Here is a 24,792-nt window from a genome sequence, read left to right on the forward strand (position 1 = left end):
TTGATCATTTTATCTGTTCAAATGGAATACCTATGGCAAATGTTTATTATAATGTCCAGTCGAACTTGGTCGATTCGGACTTTTAACTGGAACTTCGAGTTAACCAAGGCCGACAGTATTCTTAAATAGCTTATCGGAAGACTGTTAACAGGACAACACGTATGATAATATTTTATGGAGAGAGTGTTGCGTTTTTCGCACGTAAAAGGGTAAGCGGGCGCAATCTCGTTTTACACTCCTCCAGGACAAAGCATTCCGCGAGTGCATAACACAATAAATTGGTTTCGTGTAACAGATATAATAGCAGGTGTCTACTTCAGAGGTGAAACTTTGATTTTGCACGATTTAGCACTTTCGGGCGATTTAATTCATTTTTAGTTCATACGAGTATTTCGAGTAAATCAAGAAATATTGTGATTTCGCAATATTATTCGCTTCAATAGGTTTTTAGGTATTTTTTATCCGTACCAGATGTCAATCGCTATCTAAATACGAAATAATACGAAGGCAATAACGTATTTAAACCCAGAGAATACCGGGTAATATTATAAATTACAATTAATAATATTGGAAAGTTGTAGATACATCGCGGTCGCTATTTATTTCCGGTTTACGGCTTTTTGTCTGTTGTTGCGCGAAAGTTTGGTATTTCGTTTTTAGTAGTTAATGCAAAAAAGTCGAGTTAAAAATTCCGAAAGTCAATCCGTCGTTTTTCTATCACTCGCGCAACTATATAGTTGCGTTTTAAAAAATATTCCGAGGGCATTATTGCGTTGAAAAGGCAGTTTTCTAGAGCATTATCAGGGCACTTAAATCCGGACCCTAACTGAAATAATTGATATACGATCACTTATTATTGTCGTGTAAAATATCATATTATTATATTAAGCAAAAACACCACCGGCTAAAAACTATAAACCCAACACCGGCGCTATGACCGTGGTGTAGATGAGTTTCAGTTTGTACAGCGACATGTACAAGGCCAATTCGAATTTTTCGAAAAACATGGTGACGGCGGTCAAGATGACTTTCTCCGTGATCTTCACGCCGACGGTCCTCGGTCGGACGTCGACTCGGTTGAATCTGTCGGTCAGACGGCTAGGACCTACGATGTCTAGACCTCGACCCGTTCCACCGCGGTCGTCGTCGACCTGTTGCGCCGTCGGGTCGTCGGCACCGTGTCCGAGTCTCAAAGCAGACGCGACCGTGCTACAATCGTCACCTGCGATGGCCGAAGTGGCGGCGGAAGTGGCGGTGGAAGTGGCGACGGAAGTGGTGATGGATGTCTCCGCGGAAGTGGCGGCGGCAGAGGTGTCGCACAGATCGGCGGTGTCGTCGTCGCAAGTGATCGCGTCCACTGCGGCGGACGACGACGGGTCAGTGGCGATGGCCGACGAGGCGGTAGCGATGGCCGAAGACGCGGTGGCGATGGCCGTCGAGGCCTTGGCGATGGCCGATGAGGCGGTGGCGATGGCGGAGGAGGCGCTGGCCACGGCCGAGGAGACGGTGGCTGCTGCCGGCGGCGGGGCAGTGGCGTCGGCTGTAAACACCTCGTCCACCGGCCACAACACCATGAGTCCTGAGGAAAGGGAACATTTTTCGTCAGTGCATTATACTTATTGAAAAAATATTATAAATTTATACAGGGCGTCTCAAAAAAAAAACGCTGGATTTTAAACTGCTATAAATCAAATTGATTTCTGTAAAAAAAATCAATTAAAAAACATATCATTCTTTAGAAAAAAATTTAAACGCGAAAATCATTACCGGTAATGCAATAAGAGGGGAGGGGGCTAAGGCGCTAAGTAGGTTACCAATTGCACAAATAATCTTTTTTTAGAGACGTTTTTTTTTTTTTTGCATAATACCGTACTATACCATTTTTTTTATGCCATACAGAACCTTGGAGGTTCCTACCTTAAATTTAATACGGGTAATAAAACTAATGTAAATTTTGGTCAGTTTTAAAATGACTTAATCATTTCAGGGAACATTTTAAAAACCAAATTAATACAAGCACTATTTTAGAGTAAATTCATATTTGAGTCGTGCTACCAATCGAAGGGGTCCGTGCAAGAACCGGACAGCTCAATTCTTCGTCAAAATCGGGTTTTAATTGAATTAAAGCAAACAATTTCTAGTTTAGACAAATCCAACGACTTGTATGAAAAATATAACGTGTTTGGAGCTGTCTGGTTTTTTTTCCGTTGAAAAGCAGCCTGATTTTTTTTGTTTCTAGAAAAGTTTTGAAAAATGAAATTAACATTTTATGCAATAACAGCCAGCATTCCATAACTATAACAGGAGATCTGAAAATCTAATATTTTCCAAAATAAACACCACAAAAATATTATAACAGCAGCTACATGTCTTATAACTGGTTTGAGATTATGCAGCCTTTTCAATAATTTTTAATTTTTAAGTTGTTCGTAAATATAATATGGTTATTGAACGGTTGATTTTGTAAAATAATTTTATCATTACTATAAGCTATTATGTCATGTACATGTTGAGTTATTATTAATCTAATTATTATTGTTATTTTTATATTGTTTTTATTTTTAGATACTCTCGTCTATCAAAACAAGGATACAATCCTTAGTGCAATATTAATATCCTGTGCATTTCAATACGGCTAAATAAATAATTTATTGTTATTAGTATTGGTGTTTTGGAGGACGGAGTGGCCGAGCGGATTAAGGTGTCGGTTGCGACGCACACCGATGCCGGTTCGAACCCGGCCGCGGGTGGCATTTTTCTTCGGGCAAGTCACGGTGCTCGGAGAGAAGTGCCGCCATCCCCCACCCCGGGCAGATACCTACGGGTGCCCGCTAAAAAATCTGTCGAACCAAAAAACACACGTGTTTACAAACCTACAATTTCCTCCCCTACAAACAAACAGCTAATGGCCATAGTTGCCGGGCTTCATGATCAATTAGAAAGAAAAAAAAATGTGGGTAAGTGGATGTCGCTCTGCTGTACAGTATGTTACAAGTGTGACACTGTAATGGATGGTGTTAAATTTGAATTCAATGATACAATATCATTGTATAAGAAAAACGATTCTGAGCGAAAACGGTCCGTCAGCCTATGATATTACCAAGTATATTTGATGATATTATAGTGAATTAAGTAATTTATATATAACCTATTTACGTGGAACCTTGTTTTAAATTTTTAATCCTTAGCTACAAAAGTTGAACATTTTATAAATTTTTAACTACAAAATAATTATTTCATTTTAAATTTGATAAATTTTGTCGAAATTTGAACTTTAAATGGTTATAAAAAAAATTGTGCCTATGTATTTTTAATATTTTTCAACTGCTATTAGAACGATATATCAGGAGCCTAACATTTTATACATTTTTAACTACAAAATAATTAATAATTTATTTAACCCCCCAAAGTACCAACTAGATTCACTTTCCTATCAGAAAAGTTACTGTTGAAGAAAATCCAAGCACTTTTACTGTCCTAAAAGGTGATGACAGACATAAAAATAAAAAAAAATAAAAAATAAAAAAAAAAACACACATCATTGTAAAATTAATACATTCATCGCTTCGCTCAGAATCTAAAAAACACACATCATTTTAAAATCAATACATTCATCGCTTCGCTCAGAATTTAAAAAGTATTAGTATTTGTAATATCATTGATTTTTGAATGACGATTGTTTAAATAAATTAAGAAATTAAAGAAATAGGTACATATATAGTTACTTTTTTATCTCAAAAGTAAAGTGATTTCATTAAAATTAGCGTAACAAATAAAGTTTCATTGCTTTAATCACTAAGTATCGTTCAGAGTAATTTAATTACCTTTTAAAAGTAACTTACCCAAACCTGGTATGAACACATTGTTACGATTGTTAATATTAAGATAATTGTTTATTGAATAAGTATTAATAGGTGCATTTTTGATATAAAAAAATTGTTGATCCAAGATTAAACTATATGGGGATTCTGAGTCATTAAACTTTAAGTATTAAAGGTGATGGTCCATATTAATAGGTTCAGACGATAATAAATTATGTGGGGTGGAGGCTATGATGCGTTGAAAATAATTGCGACAGAATTGTATGTAAACAAGCCCAAAAACGGTGCTATTGTTTCTCGTTTTAAGAGAAATATGTATTTTCGCAGAATACATATACAAACTCAGTATTGAGGTACTCTTTAAATGGTATAAAAAAAAGTTTTTTTGAAAACGTAAGTAGTACAATATAATCTGTTCAAAAAATGCAAACATTTCCATCTGAACAATTAATGCATTATTGAAACATAAAATGTTGGAGAACACTGAACAATAATTCTAGTGAACATGCAAGGTAAAAATATAGATATTACTCTGGTATGGGAAGTTTGGTTATGACAGTGAGATGACCTAACTTACTATGCCGTACGCACAATTCCGCGGATTACATATCCGGAACAAGGGACAATATTAGTGGGACTCTTTCAACCCTCTCCCTCATTTCAGACTTTTTATTTAATTATAACTTTTTTGCCTTTGTATACTTGTAATAACGTTTATAATTTTGTAAAATAAAATAACTAATTAGATTGGCAAAATAATTACGTCATATTAGTTGATATGTATAGTTAGGTATACGTATTATATTATATTATTATTATTATTCAAACAAATAAACTATATATATATCCCGGTCATGGCAGATACCTACGGGTGCCTAATCAAAAATTATGCCAAACCCAACACACACGTGTTCCTTCCCCTACCGACACTAACAAACCATAAGCAAACCACTACAGCTAATGGCCATAGTTGCCGAAGCTTAAGATCGCAATAAAAAAAAATAAAAAAAAACTATATTATACGGTCCATACCCACTTTGCCGAATCCCAATTCGCCGACAACTCAGTTCGTCGGCAAATATATCAGTTTTTAAATATTTTAAAAATATTCCCATTTTGCCGACACTCTAATTTGGCCGACGTCTCGGTTCGCCGACAAATTATATCGGTTTTATAATGTAGATATAATTGTCCCGATTCGCCGGTAGGTGACAATAATTTTATCGAAAACGGATATGACAGCGATAATGTTATAGTATGTTTGGGCATAGCTGTTTTCGACCAAAAACGTACCCTTCCCTTTTCGGCCGATTCACTTTTCGACCAAAACAATACGTTTTGTAATATGATATGTAAAATAAATAAAATAATTGGTATATAATTTTTGTAAAATTGTGGCAAATATAATTTTAAAAATTACTTAAAGTATAAGTTACATAAAACGTTGTAAAATAAAGTATTGTAAAATAAAATATTAAAAAAAAATTAAATATAAAAACACCTATTATATTATTAACATTAGTTTTGTGTTAATATGTCACACTGTGGATAATATTTTATAAAAAGAATAACATAATAATATACAATTGTTGTCAATAATTATCAAGTCTAATAGTAATGTGTATAATATAATATTAAGACAGATATAGTGACTCTCTACAATACGTATAACGATCAGTCTTGCAGGTACATACTACATATTATACTGATATAACTAAATATTATGGTAGTAACCATCACAGTCGACGATCACCGATCGTAAATAATAAATCGTAATAATCGTAATAAAAAAAAAAATGTTAATATATGGGTATTCTATTTTACAAAAATTATATATAAATTATTTATTCTACATATTATCGTATTACAAAACTTTTTGTTTTGATCGAAAAGTGAATCGGCCGAAAAGGGAAGGGTACGATTTTGGTCGAAAAGTGAATCGGCCGAAAAGGGAAGGGTACGTTTTTGGTCGAAAACGGTCTCGCCCGTATGTTTTACCGCGCACCAGATCCATGGGAGTATATTATAGATTGGCGAATTTAGTTCATTCCGGCCGTTTGTACTGTGAAGTTCGGAATTTAATAGGCAATAAATTATAACGTGCTTTCTAAAAATTAATTAAAACGGAACCAATGTGGTTTTTTTTTTCATGTTATATCGACCAGGAAATTTTAATTTGACAGTTTATATACAGTAATTTTTTTTCAAGTTCTATAGTTATTAGGGCGCCGTGCGAAACAATAAAACTTTTGATCCAAGTAAGTCATAATATAACCACTGCAGCGTGTCCGCCACTTTTATGGCCTAATATAAAACAATATATTATTCTAACACGGCCGAGGCGTACACATACATAAATATTATTATTATTATTTTTTATTATTATGCACGTTTGCGAATCTGAGAAAAACGTTTTAGAGCTGCAGACGAGCAAAAGATCGTCACACCGACGTGTTTGTTTTCCCTCTGTGGCAAGCACCGCGTGCTCGGCGGGGGGCAATAAAAAAAAAAAATGTCAAAAGTTTAGTACGATTTATAAATAATAAATATACGTTATAAAAGTGTATACGCCCTTAGTCCACACACTTTCGATGGTAAATCGAACACTGTAAAATCGGCAAATCATTTCGGTAACATTATACTTTCTTTTTTTTCGATTTTAAATAATATCGATCTTACATGTTTAGTGTCGTCGATAGCTCGTGGCTACGTAGAAAGAAAACGAAATATTAGTTGATTGTTATTACTTACACATGAACAACATATTGTTATTATAGACCTATCAGCCATTGTTGAATTTTAAATTTCAAATTGAATTCTCTATCATAAAAATTATAAAAGGTTTTTTTTTATTTTGGTTTGAATTATCAATTTACATTTTTATTTCGATTTCAATATAAATTTTGAAATTTGAATTTCTTAAAAGAGATATTTGATTTTAGTATCACTTTGGATTTGTTAGATGATTTTTTTACAATTTTTATCAATATCTCAAATCGATTTCTAGCCCTGCTATAAAAGGCTTAAAAAGAGTTGAAATATTTTAAAAATAATATTATTAGGTATATAAAAAGTTAGTATAAACATCCGAATACCTACGGTTCTTCGTGTTTGAATTACAACAATATAAGAAAATCAATTTCGTCAAAAGCTATTTGTGTGTTTCCGATTGTTTTTAAAAGTATACCTACTGTGAAATTTTACTTTTTACCTCACAAAGTACCAACTAGATTAACTTTCGTGTTTGAGTTTAAAATTGAATCGTTTTTACTGCTCCAAAAGGCAAATGTTGATGACAGAAGAAAAAAAATAAAAAAATCGCACAGTATTTTATAATCAATACGGCCAACTTATTGCTTGCTTGCTCCACTCAGAATCTAAAATATAAATAAAATTAATAAAATCTATATTATATTGAATGCATTAAATGCACTTGGATTCTGGAAAAATTATTAAGTGTATGAAAAAACTAAGAGAAATATAAAATCATGATGATACTTTGTTTAAGGATCTAAATTTAATTTTTGAAAAAAACCACTGAAGTTTTTTCGAAAAGTTGAGAAATTTTCTGAAAAATTGTCATTAGATTGTCATTTGTTCTTACTACTGGTGCTTTTCCACATTCATTCAAAAATACTATTATTATCCCGATACATAAACAGTTAAATAAAAGTGTTTTTACCAATAGCACTTACAATTTATTACACTTTCCCAAGTCTTAGAAAAATGCATCAAAAAATAGGATTTATAATTTCTTGGAAACTATTATCTAAAAACCAATTTAGTTACAGGAAAAACAAAGGCACTGCTAAAGCTCCAATGGCTTTAATAAGTCATATTTATAACATATTAGACAAGAATAGAACAGTGATAGGACTTTTTCTAGACATTAAAAATAAACTTTCGATTCGATTGACCATTCAATATTGCTGGCCAAACTAGAAAAATATGGTATCAGAAACAATGCAAAAAACCTTATATATAATTTTCTTGAAAATCGTATTCAACAAGTTAGAGTAAATGATAGTCTAAGCAGTTATCTAATTTCAATCATGGAATACCGCAAGGTACTGTTTTGGGTCCTCTTCTTTTTATTGTGTATATTGTATGACTTATCGAGTATTAACTGTAATGGATCAATTTTCAGATTGGCTAATGACACATCAATAGATTACATAAACAAAAATACTATTCACAATAAACCTACTCGTGTATTAAATACCTATCGTAAAAAACATGGTTTGACAACAACCTCCTGGAACTTAATTTAACAAAAATTTGCTTTATAAACTTTAGTAAAAATAACTCGTCACCCATTAGTAACGATTATTATCTTATGGCTCAACAAAAAAATTGTAATGAATTTAGTAAAAATACAGTGACTGCTGTTTGTGATGCCAGTGGGTGTAATTGGACTGCTATTTATCTAGTCGAAAAAGTGTACTATAGATACCAACCTAAAATGGCAAGATCATTTTTTAACCAATACAATAAGAAAGATCAGAGTATTAACGGTAATGGATCAATTTTCAGATTGGCTGATGACGCACCAATAGATTACATAAACAAAAATACTATTCACAATAAACCTACTCGTGTATTAAGTACCTATCGTAAAAACATGGTTTGACAATAACCTCCTGGAACTTAATTTAACAAAAATTTGCTTTATAAACTTTAGTAAAAATAACTCGTCACCCATTAGTAACGATTATTATCTTATGGCTCAACAAAAAAATTGTAATGAATTCAGTAAAAATACAGTGACTGCTGTTTGTGATGCCAGTGGGTGTAATTGTACTATAGATACCAACCTAAAATGGCAAGATCATTTAAACTAATACAATAAGAAAGATCAGATTATTATTTTATAAATTCAAAACTCTTAGGAACATACTTTCACCCACCACAGTGAGAATGGTTATCGTAGCTATGGATCAGTCAATTTATTATACATATGGGAGTTGGGGCGGTGCTTACAGTATACATCAGCTTAATTCGCTTGAAATTACTATAAATTCTCTTATTCAAATATCTTTTAAAAAACCACTACAGGATGAGCAGTGCATTGTTGTATAGAGATTGTAATTTATTAAATCTAACTCGATTACAATATGCACGACATATATTATTAAACATGTTTTTCCTTGATATTCAAGAATTTCAATTTAGTCATAACCGTTGTACGATAGCGAAACAAACTAATATGTATTTACTTCCTACGTTGAGAACGGAATTTGGAAAAAGAAATCCAATTAATGCTGTAATTAAGATGGCATAAAAAAAAAAAAAATGGTAAACGAAAAAATTAAACTACAAGCTAGCATAATACATTTTGTTATAGTTGTATTTCAGTCAGATTGTTATAATACTATTCTGTTATTGATTATTCTTATATCGTCGATAATCGACTCAACTGTTAACTATATATATAATTAGATCAGTGACTCCAAGTACGAGAAACTTTATAAGAACCATCCTTGTCTCCGCAACAAGCTCAGCTTACATTAATTTATGTATAATGTCATATTTGACAAGTATTAATATTTGTATTAATTTCCACGTATGTGTATACCTTTAAAATGTTTTGAAATGAAAATAAATATTAATAACAACAATAATAATAATAATGATTGGAAAAAACAAAAAATTGGGTCGCTCAATTTAAGTATCATACAGTGGGGGGACGTAAGAGGTGCGTATAATATTTATAATTGGCTTTCTGGAAATAAAAAAAAAAAATCATAACTATTTTCGATTATAAAAATTGATTGGAAAAACGGTTAGCCGTCAAAGAATTAAGGACTATTAAATTATTATTAAATCGGAGGAGTATCATTCAATATCTCACTTTACGCTTCATCGACAACATTACTATTTTTATATGCCATAAAAGACCGTTAACGACGATATACACCCGTAACTGCGTCACAAGACCGAATAAACGTGTTTCCTTGCTGGAAATTGTGCATTTTGTGTTTCGTTCGATTATTAAAAACGTAAATTGTATGTTTGAAGGGTATAGGATAATATTTACGTAATAATTTTCGATTATAAAAAACTAATGGTCAGTCGTTCAATAATAATAATAATAATAATAAGTTATTATTACATCGAAGATGAAATTTATCTCACTTTAGACCTTATAATATATCGCCAACGATAGTATTTTTCCGTGCGATTTAAAATTTTAATGACATAAACCAATGTATAACTTGCGTTACAGGAACACTGCAGTCGAGCATAGGCGCAACTATGGTGGGTGGTGGGGAGGGAAGGGGGAGGTGATGGGAAATTGAAAACGGCAAAATGTTTCAAAGGTAATTTAATAATTTACATGGTTGAAAATTCGTTTGTGAAAAAAAAAAAAATCATAATTACTATTTTCCATCATAAAAATTGAACGGTAAGCTGTTTAATAATAATATACAATTATTACTATACGTCCAAGAAGTTTACTTACAGTTATAATTAATTTGAAAATGCCATTTTAACTATATACCTAATAATAAATATTAATAATATTATAAGCCCGTCACTATATTACAAGACCAAAGAAATGTTTCTCTGCTCGATATCGTGCGTTCTGTGCGCCGTTAAATAATAATTAAAAAACGACTGAAAAGTAAAATAATAATTTACATAATCTAAAACGTGTTTATACGAAAAAAAAAACAATTCATTCCCTATTTATTTATAGCTAGACATTTAAAGTTGAAAATTACTATAAAATTGTTTTCGATTTAATTAAAAACTTATACCTGTGTATTCATTATTTTTTTAATCCGCGCTTTTGATATATTATATTGTACCTACATTAAGTGTCACTATTAAAATATATTTTTTTTTTTAATAATAGATACAAATAGAAAACGATACGAACATTGTTAAACATTTAAAAATAATTGTATGGTAAACTTGCAGGTCACCAACCAGTTGGGCCATCATCGCATAGATTACGTGATCACGAACTGACAATGCGTCTCGTCTGACATCTCCTCGATCTTCTCATTTACCCCCCACAGTTTGGGATTAATCTGTCATCACAGTGAAAGACAACGTTTTAATAGTTACCGTAGATTATACATAACTTAACGATATCTTTGTTGCTTATTGTTTAGTATAGCACATCGATTCTCGAACTGGAGGTCTCTAGCAATTTTTTTTTTAACTTTGAACAATACGTACACCTTTCTATGATAATAAAAATGTCGCCAACAATTTTGCAAGGCTGGGCAAGTAAACGATTTTTTTTTTTTACTGGTTGAGTTAAGTTATTTTAAAATGATAAAGTTAAGTCAAGTTAAGGGTTACTTGTATTTTTTTTTTTCGTTAACTCGTTAGGTTAAAAGTTAACCTCGAAAAAGAAGTAACTTAACTTGGTGTAAAGTTAAAATTGGCTAATTTGTAAAAATATAAAAATCCAGACACATAGTATGGTTTATTAGATAGTTTTTCTTTACGCTCAAGAAAATTACTGAGGAAATTTAAAATGATACATCAAAGTAAAAACCTTATTAAAAAAGTTCATGTATGATTAACTTGGTTTTAACCTTTCACTCGTTAATGCCCAGCCTTGCAATTTTGGTGGTATTACAGAGCGATGTGGCCTCAAAAAAAAACTGAGAACTGCTGGTATTGCATACACAAAATATTATAGACTATAGTCGGCGTAGTGAACGTAGCAGTGATTTTCCCATCTCGTTTCTGTTTTATTTTTATCGAATCGGTTTATTTGGTTAGGACATTTTTGTTTTCAATTAAGAAAGGTTTTCGAGAAAATCACGCTTTAACATAATAATGTTATAGTATAATGCCCCGCAAAGGTCTTTCTAAACCATGATTTATTGACAACATAAGATGCTCGCCTTAATCAAGGGGGCATTGAAATGTTTCGGTTATAACAAATGTCAGAGACAATATTTCTCAAAATAGTCCTAACAGTATACAACCCACGAACAGCAGGCGTCCACTTCAATCATACTTCATAGTAGTTCCGAGATTATTACTAACAAAAATCAGCTTATATGAAACATCCAGATTTTTGTTTTATTGTAAACGAAATGTTTTTGTTTTATTATAAGAAAAATAAAGTAAAATGTTTTTATTCGAATAAATATATACAATTTTTGAATAACCGGACACAAGCTAATCCAGCAGGTACTTTCATAATAATTATTGCTGCAATATTATAATATATCATACAATATTATTGTGGTACAATATTGTAACGTCTTATAATAGATTCATAAACAGCTTAAAATTATTCTAACTATTTTTAAAACTGAATTATATATAGACGATAAAATATTATACATAATGTTTTATTGTTTCAATTCCCGACGATTAATGTTTTTTGAATTACAACAAGATAAATAAAATTTTTTTTTCATTCAATCCAAAAATTTCATCACCTATAAAAAAAAATGTGTATCATTACTTTTTGATTGCCCGGAGAGCATCTTATAAGGAATATATTAATTTTTTTGTTTGGGTGGTGAATATTATACCTTTGCCGCTCCAGGTCAATAAATTGCTCCTCTGACCCATCGACGCCACTTTGTCATTAGGCACTCGTCAAGAGTGAGTGCTGCATGACAAGCGGAAAAAGTGACGGGCACCCAGAAAGAATAGCAGCGTGTTTTTGAAAAAATGCGTTCATTGACGTCATTCATAATTTCTTATAAATATAGTGTGAACACGAGTGAGACTCACATTTTAAGAGAAATTGCGAAATGTTTAAAAATCGTTGAGAATAAATAAATTATACATTTTTTCTACTGCAGCGAACTGTATAATACATATATATTTATATTCGTTTACAAAAATGTATAATTCATGAAATGTGTGTGAAAAGTCTTAATAGTTGGGAGTTGTTAAAAAACATCGAAAAAAGTAATAAAAAATGAAACATTAAGTAAAAAAATAACCTAAAAATGAGAAAAATGTCATAAGATGCATAAAAAAGGGCAAAATAAAAGATTCAAATGTGTACTCATTGGTACCTACTATCTTATTAAATTTTTTCGTTAAGAAAGCTATGTTTTACAATCGCCTAAAAATAATACATTACAAATTCACAGCCTTACTCATAAGTCATAACGAATAATTTGTATTTTTATATAATTTTTGTTTCAAGCAAAGTTGGAATTATTTAGAACATAATATTTTACATGATATAAGGTGATTTTAAGTATTCGATTTCTATTCAAAAAAGTATTAAAAATATGAATTATTTGTCTCACTTCTGTAGATGTAGTAATTCATTTTTGACTAAATAATTTAATAACGAACGACACGATTAACAAGTTCAGTTTACAGTGAACGAGATAATCAGTCGTTATTATACCTAATATTGAACTCTCCAAAGGCTATGTGAAGAATGAACATTGCACACGATACACAGTCGATACTTGATATAGGTCAACTCGATGTGGTATAGTATTGTATAATAATTTATTACTAATTAGTGTAAAATTAATTATCGCAGGTTTAGTTTACAAGAAACCCGAGTAAATAATCAAGTGAAGATGCATAAAAAAAAATATACAGGTGGTTGAAAACATTCTATAAGTTGACCCGTTACGGTAATAAATTCTCATCGCCTCACTGCAGAGACCGAGGTCGTTCGTCAATGAAAATCTAACGACCCAACAGCACCAGCGCAATGATTGAAGTATACGAGTTGGGGAATTTATTGTACGCAATTTATGGTCGACGAAAGTATAATAATATACTGAGCTAACGGTATTTTAAATTTGTTATTATTTTTTTTATCATCAACAATCTTTGATGACAATTGGCAATAGAAATTTCCAATTTTTGGCTTGTGCGCCATAAAATTTACTGTCACGATCTCGTGTTACGAAAACTACCTGTAAGAAAAAAAATGATCGCCACAATAATATTATATTGTACTTACGGAACAAAATGATAAATGTATTTTATTAATTTTAATTTTGGGTAGATCGCGTATCCGCTTATTAAAAATTGTTCGGTTTTCGGGAATATCATTTTTGTCTATATTTATTCGTAAAATATCGGATATCATTATACTAATAATTGGGGCTGGGAATGTGATGTCCTATAAAACCCTAAAAAATGCCCTTAAGAAATTCTTTAATGCCCTAAAAATTCTAAAAAATGCAGGTAAATTGTTTTTATTTTTAATAAATTGTAAAATATGAGTGATAAAAATGATTTTTCTATAGGCTAAATTTCTTAATTCTAAATATACTTTGCAACGCCACCAATCGCAAACTCGTTATTTAAGTTTTTCTACGATACGAGATACAAGTATAGGTAACTACTTTATTGTTTGTTATACAAAAAAAAAGTATAAATTTATATAAAACTCGCGTTAGCCCGTAAAATCTAAAAGTAAAATTTCAAGTTTGAATTTTGAACCCAAAAACTCCAATAATGCCATAAAACTCCTATAATGCCCCCCCCCCCCCCCAAAAAAAAATGAAGAAAATGACGTTAACATCAGAAATTGTCAAAAAATGCAACATAAATGTTCTTGTTCCCATTCAAAAGTACATTATGTTACTTCGTACAGCAACCTCTGAAAACAAATGAAAAGCGCATCTAAATCGCAGCTATACTAATAATATTATACGTGGATTTGAATCCGACATTTTATAAAAATAATTACCTATGTATACTGATGATACTGATGAGAAGAACTTTTTAAAAAAAAACTATGACTTCAGTGTTATTATCCTAATGACATCGAAGAAGTCACAAGACCGAATAGACGTGTTTCTTTGCTGGAAATTGTGCATTTTGTGCTTCGTTTGATTATTAAAAACGTAAATATTATGTTTGAAAGGTAATAGGATAATATTTACATAATAATTTTCGATTATAAAAAACTAATGGTCAGTCGTTCAATAATAATAATAATAATAAGTTATTATTACATCGAAAAAGAAATTTATCTCACTTTAGACCTGATATATCGCCAACGACAGTATTTTTCCATGCCATTTAAATTTTAATGACATAAACCAATGTATAACTGTGTTACAGGAACACTGAGTCGAGCATAGGCGCAACTATGGTGGGTGGGGGGAGGGAAGGGGGAGGTGATGGGAAATTGAAAACGGCAAAATGTTTCAAAGGTAATTTAATAATTTACATGGTTATACAAGTATAGGTAACTACTTTATTGTTTGTTATACAAAAAAAAAAAGTATAAATTTATATAAAACTCGCGTTAGCCCGTAAAATCTAAAAGTAAAATTTCAAGTTTGTATTTTGAACCCAAAAACTCCAATAATGCCATAAAACCCCTATAATGTCCCCCCCAAAAAAATGAAGAAAATGACGTTAACATCAAAAATTATCAAAAAATACAACATAAATGTTCTTGTTCCCATTCAAAAGTATATTATGTTACTTCGTACAGCAACCTCTGAAAACAAACGAAAAGCGCATCTAAATCGCAGCTATACTAATAATATTATACGTGGATTTGAATCCGACATTTTATAAAAATAATTACCTATGTATACTGATGATACTGATGAGAAGAACTTTTTAAAAAAAAACTATGACTTCAGTGTTATTATCCTAATGACATCGAAGAAGTCACAAGACCGAATAGACGTGTTTCTTTGCTGGAAATTGTGCATTTTGTGCTTCGTTCGATTATTAAAAACATAAATATTATGTTTGAAAGGTAATAGGATAATATTTACGTAATAATTTTCGATAATAAAAAACTAATGAGAAAAACTGATGAGAAGAACCTTTTTCAAAAAAAAACTATGACTCTAGTTCAGTGTTATTATCCTAATGACATCGAAGAATCATTTACAGCAATGAATAATGCCTTCGTTTTCGCGATTGTCTTTTTTCCAAGACTTACAACAACAACAACAAAAAAAAAAAACTCAAGAACTGTGTGATAAGTAATACAAAAATAATTTAATAGATGTACATACAAATGTCACTACATTGTTACGTGTATGTACTTTTATTTCTCAGCATTGAACAGGATCAAGTCATATTCAAGGTGGACCACAGGTGCAGAGAGATTAAATTCAAGAGAAGTCTTCCACATAGAGTAAAAAATGCTCTGTGAAATTAATTTCGATAGTGTAATTGACGAGCTAGCTTAGCGAAAAGTTCGTCGAAAACGTGGTAGAAAACAATGTTATTTTCCGAAAAAAAAAATGTAAGTATTTTATTCGTGATGTTGCTTATAATAATTATACACATACTTTATTTCGATAGTTGTTATTTAAGCAAATTGTTCTCATTATTTTATTTTCAGTATATTTTAAATATTTTAAACATTTGTTCAATAATTCAAACTTGACTTTTTTTCATGGTGGGAAAGGATATTGGGACATAATATGGCGGAGGAGCGAAAAACTATATCGGCACATGTGCTAAATATGGCCCTGACAATAATTATAGTCACAGCAAAAATAAATATGTAAAATACTAAAAGGTATTAATGTACCTACACTAAGACTTACATATTATAGATAAGTACATAATATTATTATTGCTCGTGTAAGTTATTGACCGATCCGCAGTAGGTTTTATAGTAAAACGATTCATAATATCATATCGAAAATAAATCCAACATGAATTCGAAATTATTAGAATGTTTTTAAAAATATGTAAAACTTCAGTTGTATCGGTGCTGATTATTGTGTTTGTCGAAGGCCAGCGCAAGGGTATTGAATGACGATTGCCATTAATTTATTATAATATTTTAGGTTATCGCATTGTGTAATACGCGTGTAGGTATACTTACTATGTTATGTTATCGGTTATTTTTTGTAAGTACAAAAAATTAAATTCTAATCATAATATAGGTAGGTTATACTGAGTTGAGATGGTATATTAAATGTTCGTACATTTATTTTAAAAATTAATATTAATCTTTTTTATAGTAATTAGCCAACGGAAATGTACACTTTACATCATAACATCGTACGCCGACAGCAACCATAAGAAAATAAAAAATAATCATCACAATACAATAATTATTATATAGTCTGTATTAGTTAGGTAGGTACCTATATACAAGAAAAGTTAATACGTAAAACACTAAATGATACGAATAAGGCTAGATATTATTACTTGTATACATCATTAATCAATCCGTAGTAGGGGTTTTGTAGTAAAATGGTTCGTATAATACTGTAACGGAAATAAGTCCAACACGAACTAGAAGTTAGAATGTTTTAAAATGTGTACAACAGTTATCTTGCTGCAGCTGAGTGTCGTGTTTGTGGCGCCCAAGCACCAGTGCAAGGATATCGAAGGACGATTTCAAAGGACGAGTTACAAGGGGGGAAAACCGAGGATAAGACGTTAGACAGTAGTTAGACGTTACACCAGGGGCGGATCCAGAGTTAGGAAACTGTGGGTCAGGACATTTCAAGGGGCCACTTATTAAAACCAGATTAGAAATCTATACTTGTGTACTAGGTATTTAAGACAAAAAAAAAATTATAGTAAAACGATTCATAATATTATATCGAAAATAAATCCAACACGAATTCGAAATTATTAGAATGTTTTTAAAAATATGTAAAACTTCAGTTGTATCGGTGCTGATTATTGTGTTTGTCGAACGCCAGCGCAAGGGTATTGAATGACGATTGCCATTAATTTATTACAATATTTTAGGTTATCGCATTGTGTAATACGCGTGTAGGTATACCTACTATGTTATGTTATCGGTTATTTTTTGTAAGTACAAAAAATTAAATTCTAATGATAATATAGGTTATACTGAGTTTAGATGGTATATTAAATTTTCGTACATTTATTTTAAAAATTAATATTAATCTTTTTTATAGTAATTAGCCAACGGAAATGTACACTTTACATCATAACATCGTACGCCGACAGCAACCATAAGAAAATAAAAAATAATCAGCACAGTACAATAATTATTATACAGTCTGTATTAGTTAGGTAGGTATCTATATACAAGAAAAATTAATACGTAAAACACTAAATGATACGAATAAGGCTAGATATTATTACTTGTATACATCATTAATCAATCCGTAGTAGGGGTTTTGTAGTAAAATGGTTCTTTAATACTGTAACGGAAATAAGTCCAACACGAGCTAGAAGTTAGAATGTTTTAAAATGTGTACAACAGTTATCTTGCTGCAGCTGAGTGTTGTGTTTGTGGCGCCCAAGCACCAGTGCAAGGATATCGAAGGACGATTTCAAAGGACGAGTTACAAGGGGGGAAAACCGAGGATAAGACGTTAGACGGTAGTTAGACGTTACACCAGGGGCGGATCCAGAGTTAGGAAACTGTGGGTCAGGACATTTCAAGGGGCCACTAATTAAAACCAGATTAGAAATCTATACTTGTGTACTAGGTATTTAAGACAAAAAAAAATTCATTTATACTGTATGTGTGTTTATTCGAGGGTCCAAGTGTCCAACTACTCGAGATCTGAAAAAAGAGGCCAATTTGATCAGCAAATATTATAACTGTGGGTCAGCTGACCTCATGATGCTCCCCCCCCCCTTAGATCCGCTCCTGCGTTCCACAGTTATAATAATATTTTATGTTATCGCATGTTTGATGAAGACAATTTGCACTCAATGCTTAGTGAAAAATATAATACTGAGTTGATGGTATAATCATTTTTAGTAATACTGAGCGATAGAAATTTAAAATTTTTAGCGTGCCCATTGTAACCTCGTATGTCGATAACTATATAACAAGAAAAAAAACCATCATAATTAGTATAGTCCGTAGTGGTAAGGTATACAGGAAAAATAAACATGTAAAATACTAATTAATACTATTAATGTACTAAATAGTAAATAATAATATTTAAATAGGTGCCTCTGGTACCTACGTAATATTATTATTACTTGTGCAAATTATTAACTAATCCGTAGTAGGTTTTACAGTAAAATGGTTCGTAATATTGTAACGAAAATAAATCCAACACGAACTAGAAGTTAGAATGTTGTAAAATGTGTAGAACGGTTATCTTGCTGCAGCTAAGTGTTGTGTTTATGGCCCAAACACCAGTGCACGGATATCGAAGGACGATTGTTTGGGAGTTGTGGAGAGGGAAGACTGAGGAGAAGACGTTAGAGAGTAGTTAGTTAATATTTTATGTTATCGCATGTTTAATGAAGACAATTTGCACTCAATGCTTAGTGAAAAATATAATACTGAGTTGATGGTATAATCATTTTTAGTAATACTGAGCGATAGAAATTTACAATTTTTAGCGTGCCCATTGTAACCTCGTATGTCGATAACTATATAACAAGAAAAAAAACCATCAAAATTAGTATAGTCCGTAGTGGTAAGGTATACAGGAAAAATAAACATGTAAAATACTAATTAATACTATTAATGTACTAAATAGTAAATAATAATATTTAAATAGGTACCTCTGGTACCTACGTAATATTATTATAACTTGTGCAAATTATTAACTAATCCGTAATAGGTTTTACAGTAAAATGGTTCGTAATATTGTAACGAAAATAAGTCCAACACGAACTAGAAGTTAGAATCTTTTAAAATGTGTAGAACGGTTATCTTGCTGCAGCTGAGTGTTGTGTTTGTGGCCCAAACACCAGTGCACGGATATCGAAGGACGATTGTTTGGGAGTTGCGGAGGGGGAAGACTGAGGAGAAGACGTTAGAGAGTAGTTAGTTAATATTTTATGTTATCGCATGTTTGATGAAGACAATTTGCACTCAATGCTTAGTGAAAAATATAATACTGAGTTGATGGTATAATTATTTTTAGTAATACTGAGCGATAGAAATTTACAATATTGTCAGCGTGCCCATCATAATATAACGTCGTATGTCGATGATAACTATAACAAGAAAAAAAAATCAATACAATTAGTATAGTCCGTAGTAGTTAGGCACCTATACAGGAAAAATAAACATGTAAAATAGTAATTAATAAATACTAAATAGGTACAAATAAGTACTAAGTAGTATAAACACTGATATTTAAATAGGCACCTACGTAATATATGTATAAATTATTGATCAATCTGTAGTAAAGGTTTTTATAATGAATCTAATCGTTCGTATTTTGAATTAAGTAGGTACATCGAAATTTACAAAAAAAAAAAACATCCAATAAATAATATACAATAAAAAGGGGGCCCTCCGGTGCCATAACTAGACTACTTGAGGCCTGCGTGTGCAAACCAAAGTCTTGAGGCCCCTCCGGATTTATCAGAATGATCAACCATTTACTCTAAATAAAAACTTAAATTGTTTGAATAAGACGAAATATATAATAAGTATTGTACTGTATCGTACTCAAAAAGTCTAATGACTCGTATTAAAATTATTAAAATACAAAATGTTTGTTATTGATTTGGAAATTATTTGAAAATCGAATTAATGTTATTTAATATCTATTTTCTAGTTTACTAGTATTGCTGTTGGCCATCGCTCTATCAACATTAAGAAGTATAAATATAAATATACAAATAAATATATAATATATAATAAAGATTTTTGTCCTTATTTGCATGTACATGTACCCCTTAATAATATTATACGTTTAGCACATTGACGGACAGTGTGGATTATAAGTAATTATAAAAAGCATGCCTAAATTAATTGATATTATAAAAAAAAATAATCAATATTTTTTAAAAATTATATTTGCTTTATTTTGTCAGTGACCAATGTCACTTTATGATGTATATGGACAGTAAACTTGGTCTCTCATATACCATTGGTAAAAAAACCACTGCTGTAGCAGTAGTGTCCATTTTTGGTCGGTTTTTGAGAACTGCTATAGCAGTACTATTACATATGAATTCAAAAGTGTCCCCTGACATCACCAAACAAACATACTGCTACAGCAGTAATTTTTTATGATTGTCCGTCTATGTGTTGATATTATTAAGAGGTCGTCACACCCGCATATTAATACCATGTTGTCTCCATCTTACACACCTAAGACACGGAAAATTTTCATTCACCAGTTTCAATAATGTGCGATTAGTTTTGATATTATAGAGTTAATATTGACCTATTATCAAACTTTTAGGTAAGAACATTATATTATGCGTTCACCCGTTAGTTTTTTACGATATTTTAGTTTTTAAGTGAGTTATGAGACAGCATGTATAAATGTATAATATTAATATTTGAAAATATTTAAAAAAATAGCTACTACAGTAGCAATACAGTACGAGACATGCGATGCATACGCGCTCTGCACAACTGGTTTTTACGGCACTGAGGTCTATATTTGTAGAAAAATTACAACAGAAATCGGACACCACTCCTTAAGTATTGAGCACGAAAAATTTCAAGAATTTCAAAAGACGGAATTTTATGATATTCAGTGTTAATGAAAAAAACGGAAGTTATGATCACGCTCGGTGGATCGGTCTGTATTATGGTAGATAATATAAACAAAACGAACTCGAGGCCTTCGTTATGACTAAAATATGATATATTACGTTTCTGCATTTATCAAATTTTTGCAAGAAATCTAAATTAATTCGGAGTAGGATGGAAGTGTGTTCATAACTTATGCAAGTTTATCAAAAATGAGATTGGCGTGGCGTGGCGGTACCTAGTACCAATGTAATATTAATATATATAATAAAAAAGAAAATCTGTTATTTATAGGCCACACTCAGCCAGAGGGATGTGTGCGAGTACCTATATCATATTATATCATGTTGTGTACAAGAAAAACTGTATTTTTGACCAAATTGTTCAAATACTAGAACCAATATTACACATATATATTATGTTTTTGTGACACGTTTTTATGGGTAATAATATTGTCCTTGGTGTAAACAATTTAGTAACCGAGAAACTGCTCTTTCGAATTTCGAATTAGGTACATTTTCAAAATCAGTTAGGAGGTACCTTAATAAATAAATAATAAATATGATTAACTTTATTAGGCTGACTTTTTCAAATCGAATCATCCTATAGACAATATCATACGGTAGAACACAAGACGCCACTTCTTAAGTGTATGCACCAGAAAATGTCTGGAATTTGAAAAAAACGGTCTTAAGACTAATTATTTTAAAATGCCAGAACATTTGAACGAACTCGTCGTTTAAGGAAAAAACGTGGATGAGCGTGCTCGGTGGATCGCCCTGTATAGTAGTCAATAATATATATAATCACAGCCACGCTCGAGGCCTTCGCTACGACTTAATCGGAAACGAGATTGGCGTCACCTAACTATAATATGTAATAATACGGAAAAGAAAATCTGCCCTTTAGGGGACGTGTTCGAGTGTATATGATGTTTGTCGAGTTCCATATAAACCCGGCTACGTATTAGAGAAACCGTTTTTTTTATTTTTTTTTACAATTTTAAATATCTTGAACGGATTTCCGCTATTTGCAACGCGGCGCGCTGCAGCTGAACGCGGAGAGGAAATAAGATTTAAAAGGTCACGTGAGCATTATATGGGTTGATATATTACATACATGCGAACTTCACACCAAGTAAATTACTTATGCCACCAAATTCTGTACACGTGTACAGGGTGATTCACCGACCATATTATGAACGACTACATTTCGTAGTATTATTGTCATTGATGCACTCGTTCAAAAAAAAAAATTTGGGTTCCTCGGAACTCGCAACAATATCTACAAGGACTTGCATAATATCTTCAATTACTTAGATCTGTGTCGTTATATAATATTATATACTTTAAATATCATCCAATGCAAACTTCTTTTTTTTTTAAATTTTCAAACGAGAACCACCATTTCTTTTAATGTAGATGTTTTTTTTCGAAAAGCTACATACTTACGTAAAAATCGAAAGTCAACAATGAGCAGTATTATAGTTTCGATCGATTTTCATAAGCCTTATGTACTAAAGAGTATTTTCTTGTACATACTATGGCGGTGTTACATCAAATATAAAATAGACGTATTAACGTGTAGTCAAGTATGGCTATTATACACTCGGTGCCAATGTTTATATTACAATTTGGACGAAGTTATTGGAGATAATAAATTAACGATTATAGTTATTTTGTTGCACTTAAAAAAATATTATTCGCGGGTATTCGAAACATTTAATGTATAATATTATTAAATTTTAAACACACGACGACATTAATTTCAAATGCAATGTTTTCGGTAAAAATAAATAAATAATTTTAATAACAAAATAAAATACTTTTATAGAAACAGGTAAGACCATAAAATATACATAGTAATATAGGCTGATTGACCGTCTTCGATCAGAAACGTTTTTCGTATACAATGATATTAATACCCATTACATACGATGCCTCATATTTAGCATATTATTCATACTCTACCTACATGCACATCTTTTTTATTCTTTTATTAATTTATACTAATATTTTAGAATATTAATATGATAATATAATAACGATGAGGCCTTGTAGATAATAATGTACAACTTAAAAAATGTAGTGTTACATTATGGCGAAATTGCATTAATTTTACTATCAAAGTTTGGTCATGAATATGATATGAATAATATTGTAAAATTATCTTACGGTTTACAGGTGGTAATTATTTTTAGCGGAAATAAGCGAAAAGTTCTTAAACGTATATAACGACAGGAAACCTTACGTTTTACCTACAGACGAACCTTGGAATCGATCAAAATCAAACGAATCGTTTCAGCAATTAAATTCAATTATGTTAGTTTCAATATTGTCTTGTAACAGTTTTTTCTAAAATCAAAAATCGTTTTCCCGACGCGGAAAACTATTGTATTCGTGACACAAATATTTAATGACTGGATCAGTTGAATACTCTGCAGGCTGCAGATTTACGAGGATTAGTTTCGTTATATACAATATACACGATAAGATGGAATCCACATTACGCGAAAAGAGTGGAATTCCTATGCAATATATAGCTGGTTATCTCGACGGGGATTAAAATTTGTTAGCGACAATATGAGGTAGGTGTAAAATATAAAATAATTTTATTGCAAGGTATTTAGATGTTTGATAAAACATATTTTACACGTAGGTGAATGAACCTCGAACGAGCGGATACCTACTTTCAAAGGACTAAGTAATTTGGTTTCATACTCACTTCCGGAACCATTGTTGACACCTTTGCTCAATAAATTGCAACTATAGATTATAGGTAGTGCCGAAGAAAGCGCGAGTAAACGGTCAAAGTCATTGGATCTAACCTTAGGCAATGTCGTTTGCAAAGGAGCGTTGCAATGGCGTAAAAGTGGAACAGGTAGTTGTTCAATTTCGTATTGCTATTAATTATCGCGTAAGTGTTGTACTGCTGTTTATGGGAATCTGATCAGGAACGGTATTACACATAATATTATAGTGTATATTATATTATTACAGAGAAGATTCAATACCGCTAACTCGTATATCGCTCGCATCTGTGTACTAGCTATGGTAAAAATATTTTCAAGAAAATAATGTAGTTGTCAAAATATTTTTAAAAGTCGCGTAAATAATTGAGAAATATTTTAGCTATCTTCCTTCTTTGGCCAAGAAGCTCATATTTTTGAAAATACTTTCGAAAAAAAACATTTACAAAACATTTTAATCATATGATATTCAAATAATGATTCAATTTTCAAATCATTTTTGTGGAAACATTATAAAGATATAAAGTCAATATTTCTATGCAATCATATAGCACAATATTTTGTTATGGTGAGAAGAAAATGTTTATAACATTTTATTAGTCAAATATTCATTACTCAAGCACTTTAAAATATTCACAAAATATTATCATTTCCCAAATGCTGTGCGGTTGGTTTAACGGTAGATTATAAGTAGGTACATATTATAATTAAATATTATTAAGTAATATTAACAACAAACATCAAGACTAGTCCAAGATTCATATAAATTTGTAAAATGAAAACTAAAATGTCTTATAATCATATTAGGGTTTATTATTAAAAAAATAAAACACTTCAATTTTATTTTTAGTGCTTTTTTGCAAGTTTTTTAAAAAATA

The 24,792-nt window shown here is 31.2% G+C and overlaps 1 protein-coding gene across 2 annotated transcripts in view; it reads right to left on the bottom strand.

The window, feature by feature from the left end:
• Positions 1–750: 750 nt before the first annotated feature.
• LOC132936378 (prophage side tail fiber protein homolog StfR-like) overlaps positions 751–24,792 on the bottom strand; it is a 151,490-nt gene continuing 127,448 nt past the window's right edge. For both annotated transcript variants that reach the window (XM_061003099.1, XM_061003098.1), the window contains exon 2: positions 751–1,579. In XM_061003099.1, the coding sequence (XP_060859082.1) occupies positions 912–1,574 (663 nt within the window). In that variant the 5' untranslated portion in view covers positions 1,575–1,579 and the 3' untranslated portion in view covers positions 751–911. The remainder of the gene's footprint in view (positions 1,580–24,792) is intronic.

This window comes from Metopolophium dirhodum, chromosome 1, assembly GCF_019925205.1.
Source record: "Metopolophium dirhodum isolate CAU chromosome 1, ASM1992520v1, whole genome shotgun sequence".
Lineage (NCBI taxonomy): Eukaryota > Metazoa > Arthropoda > Insecta > Hemiptera > Aphididae > Metopolophium > Metopolophium dirhodum.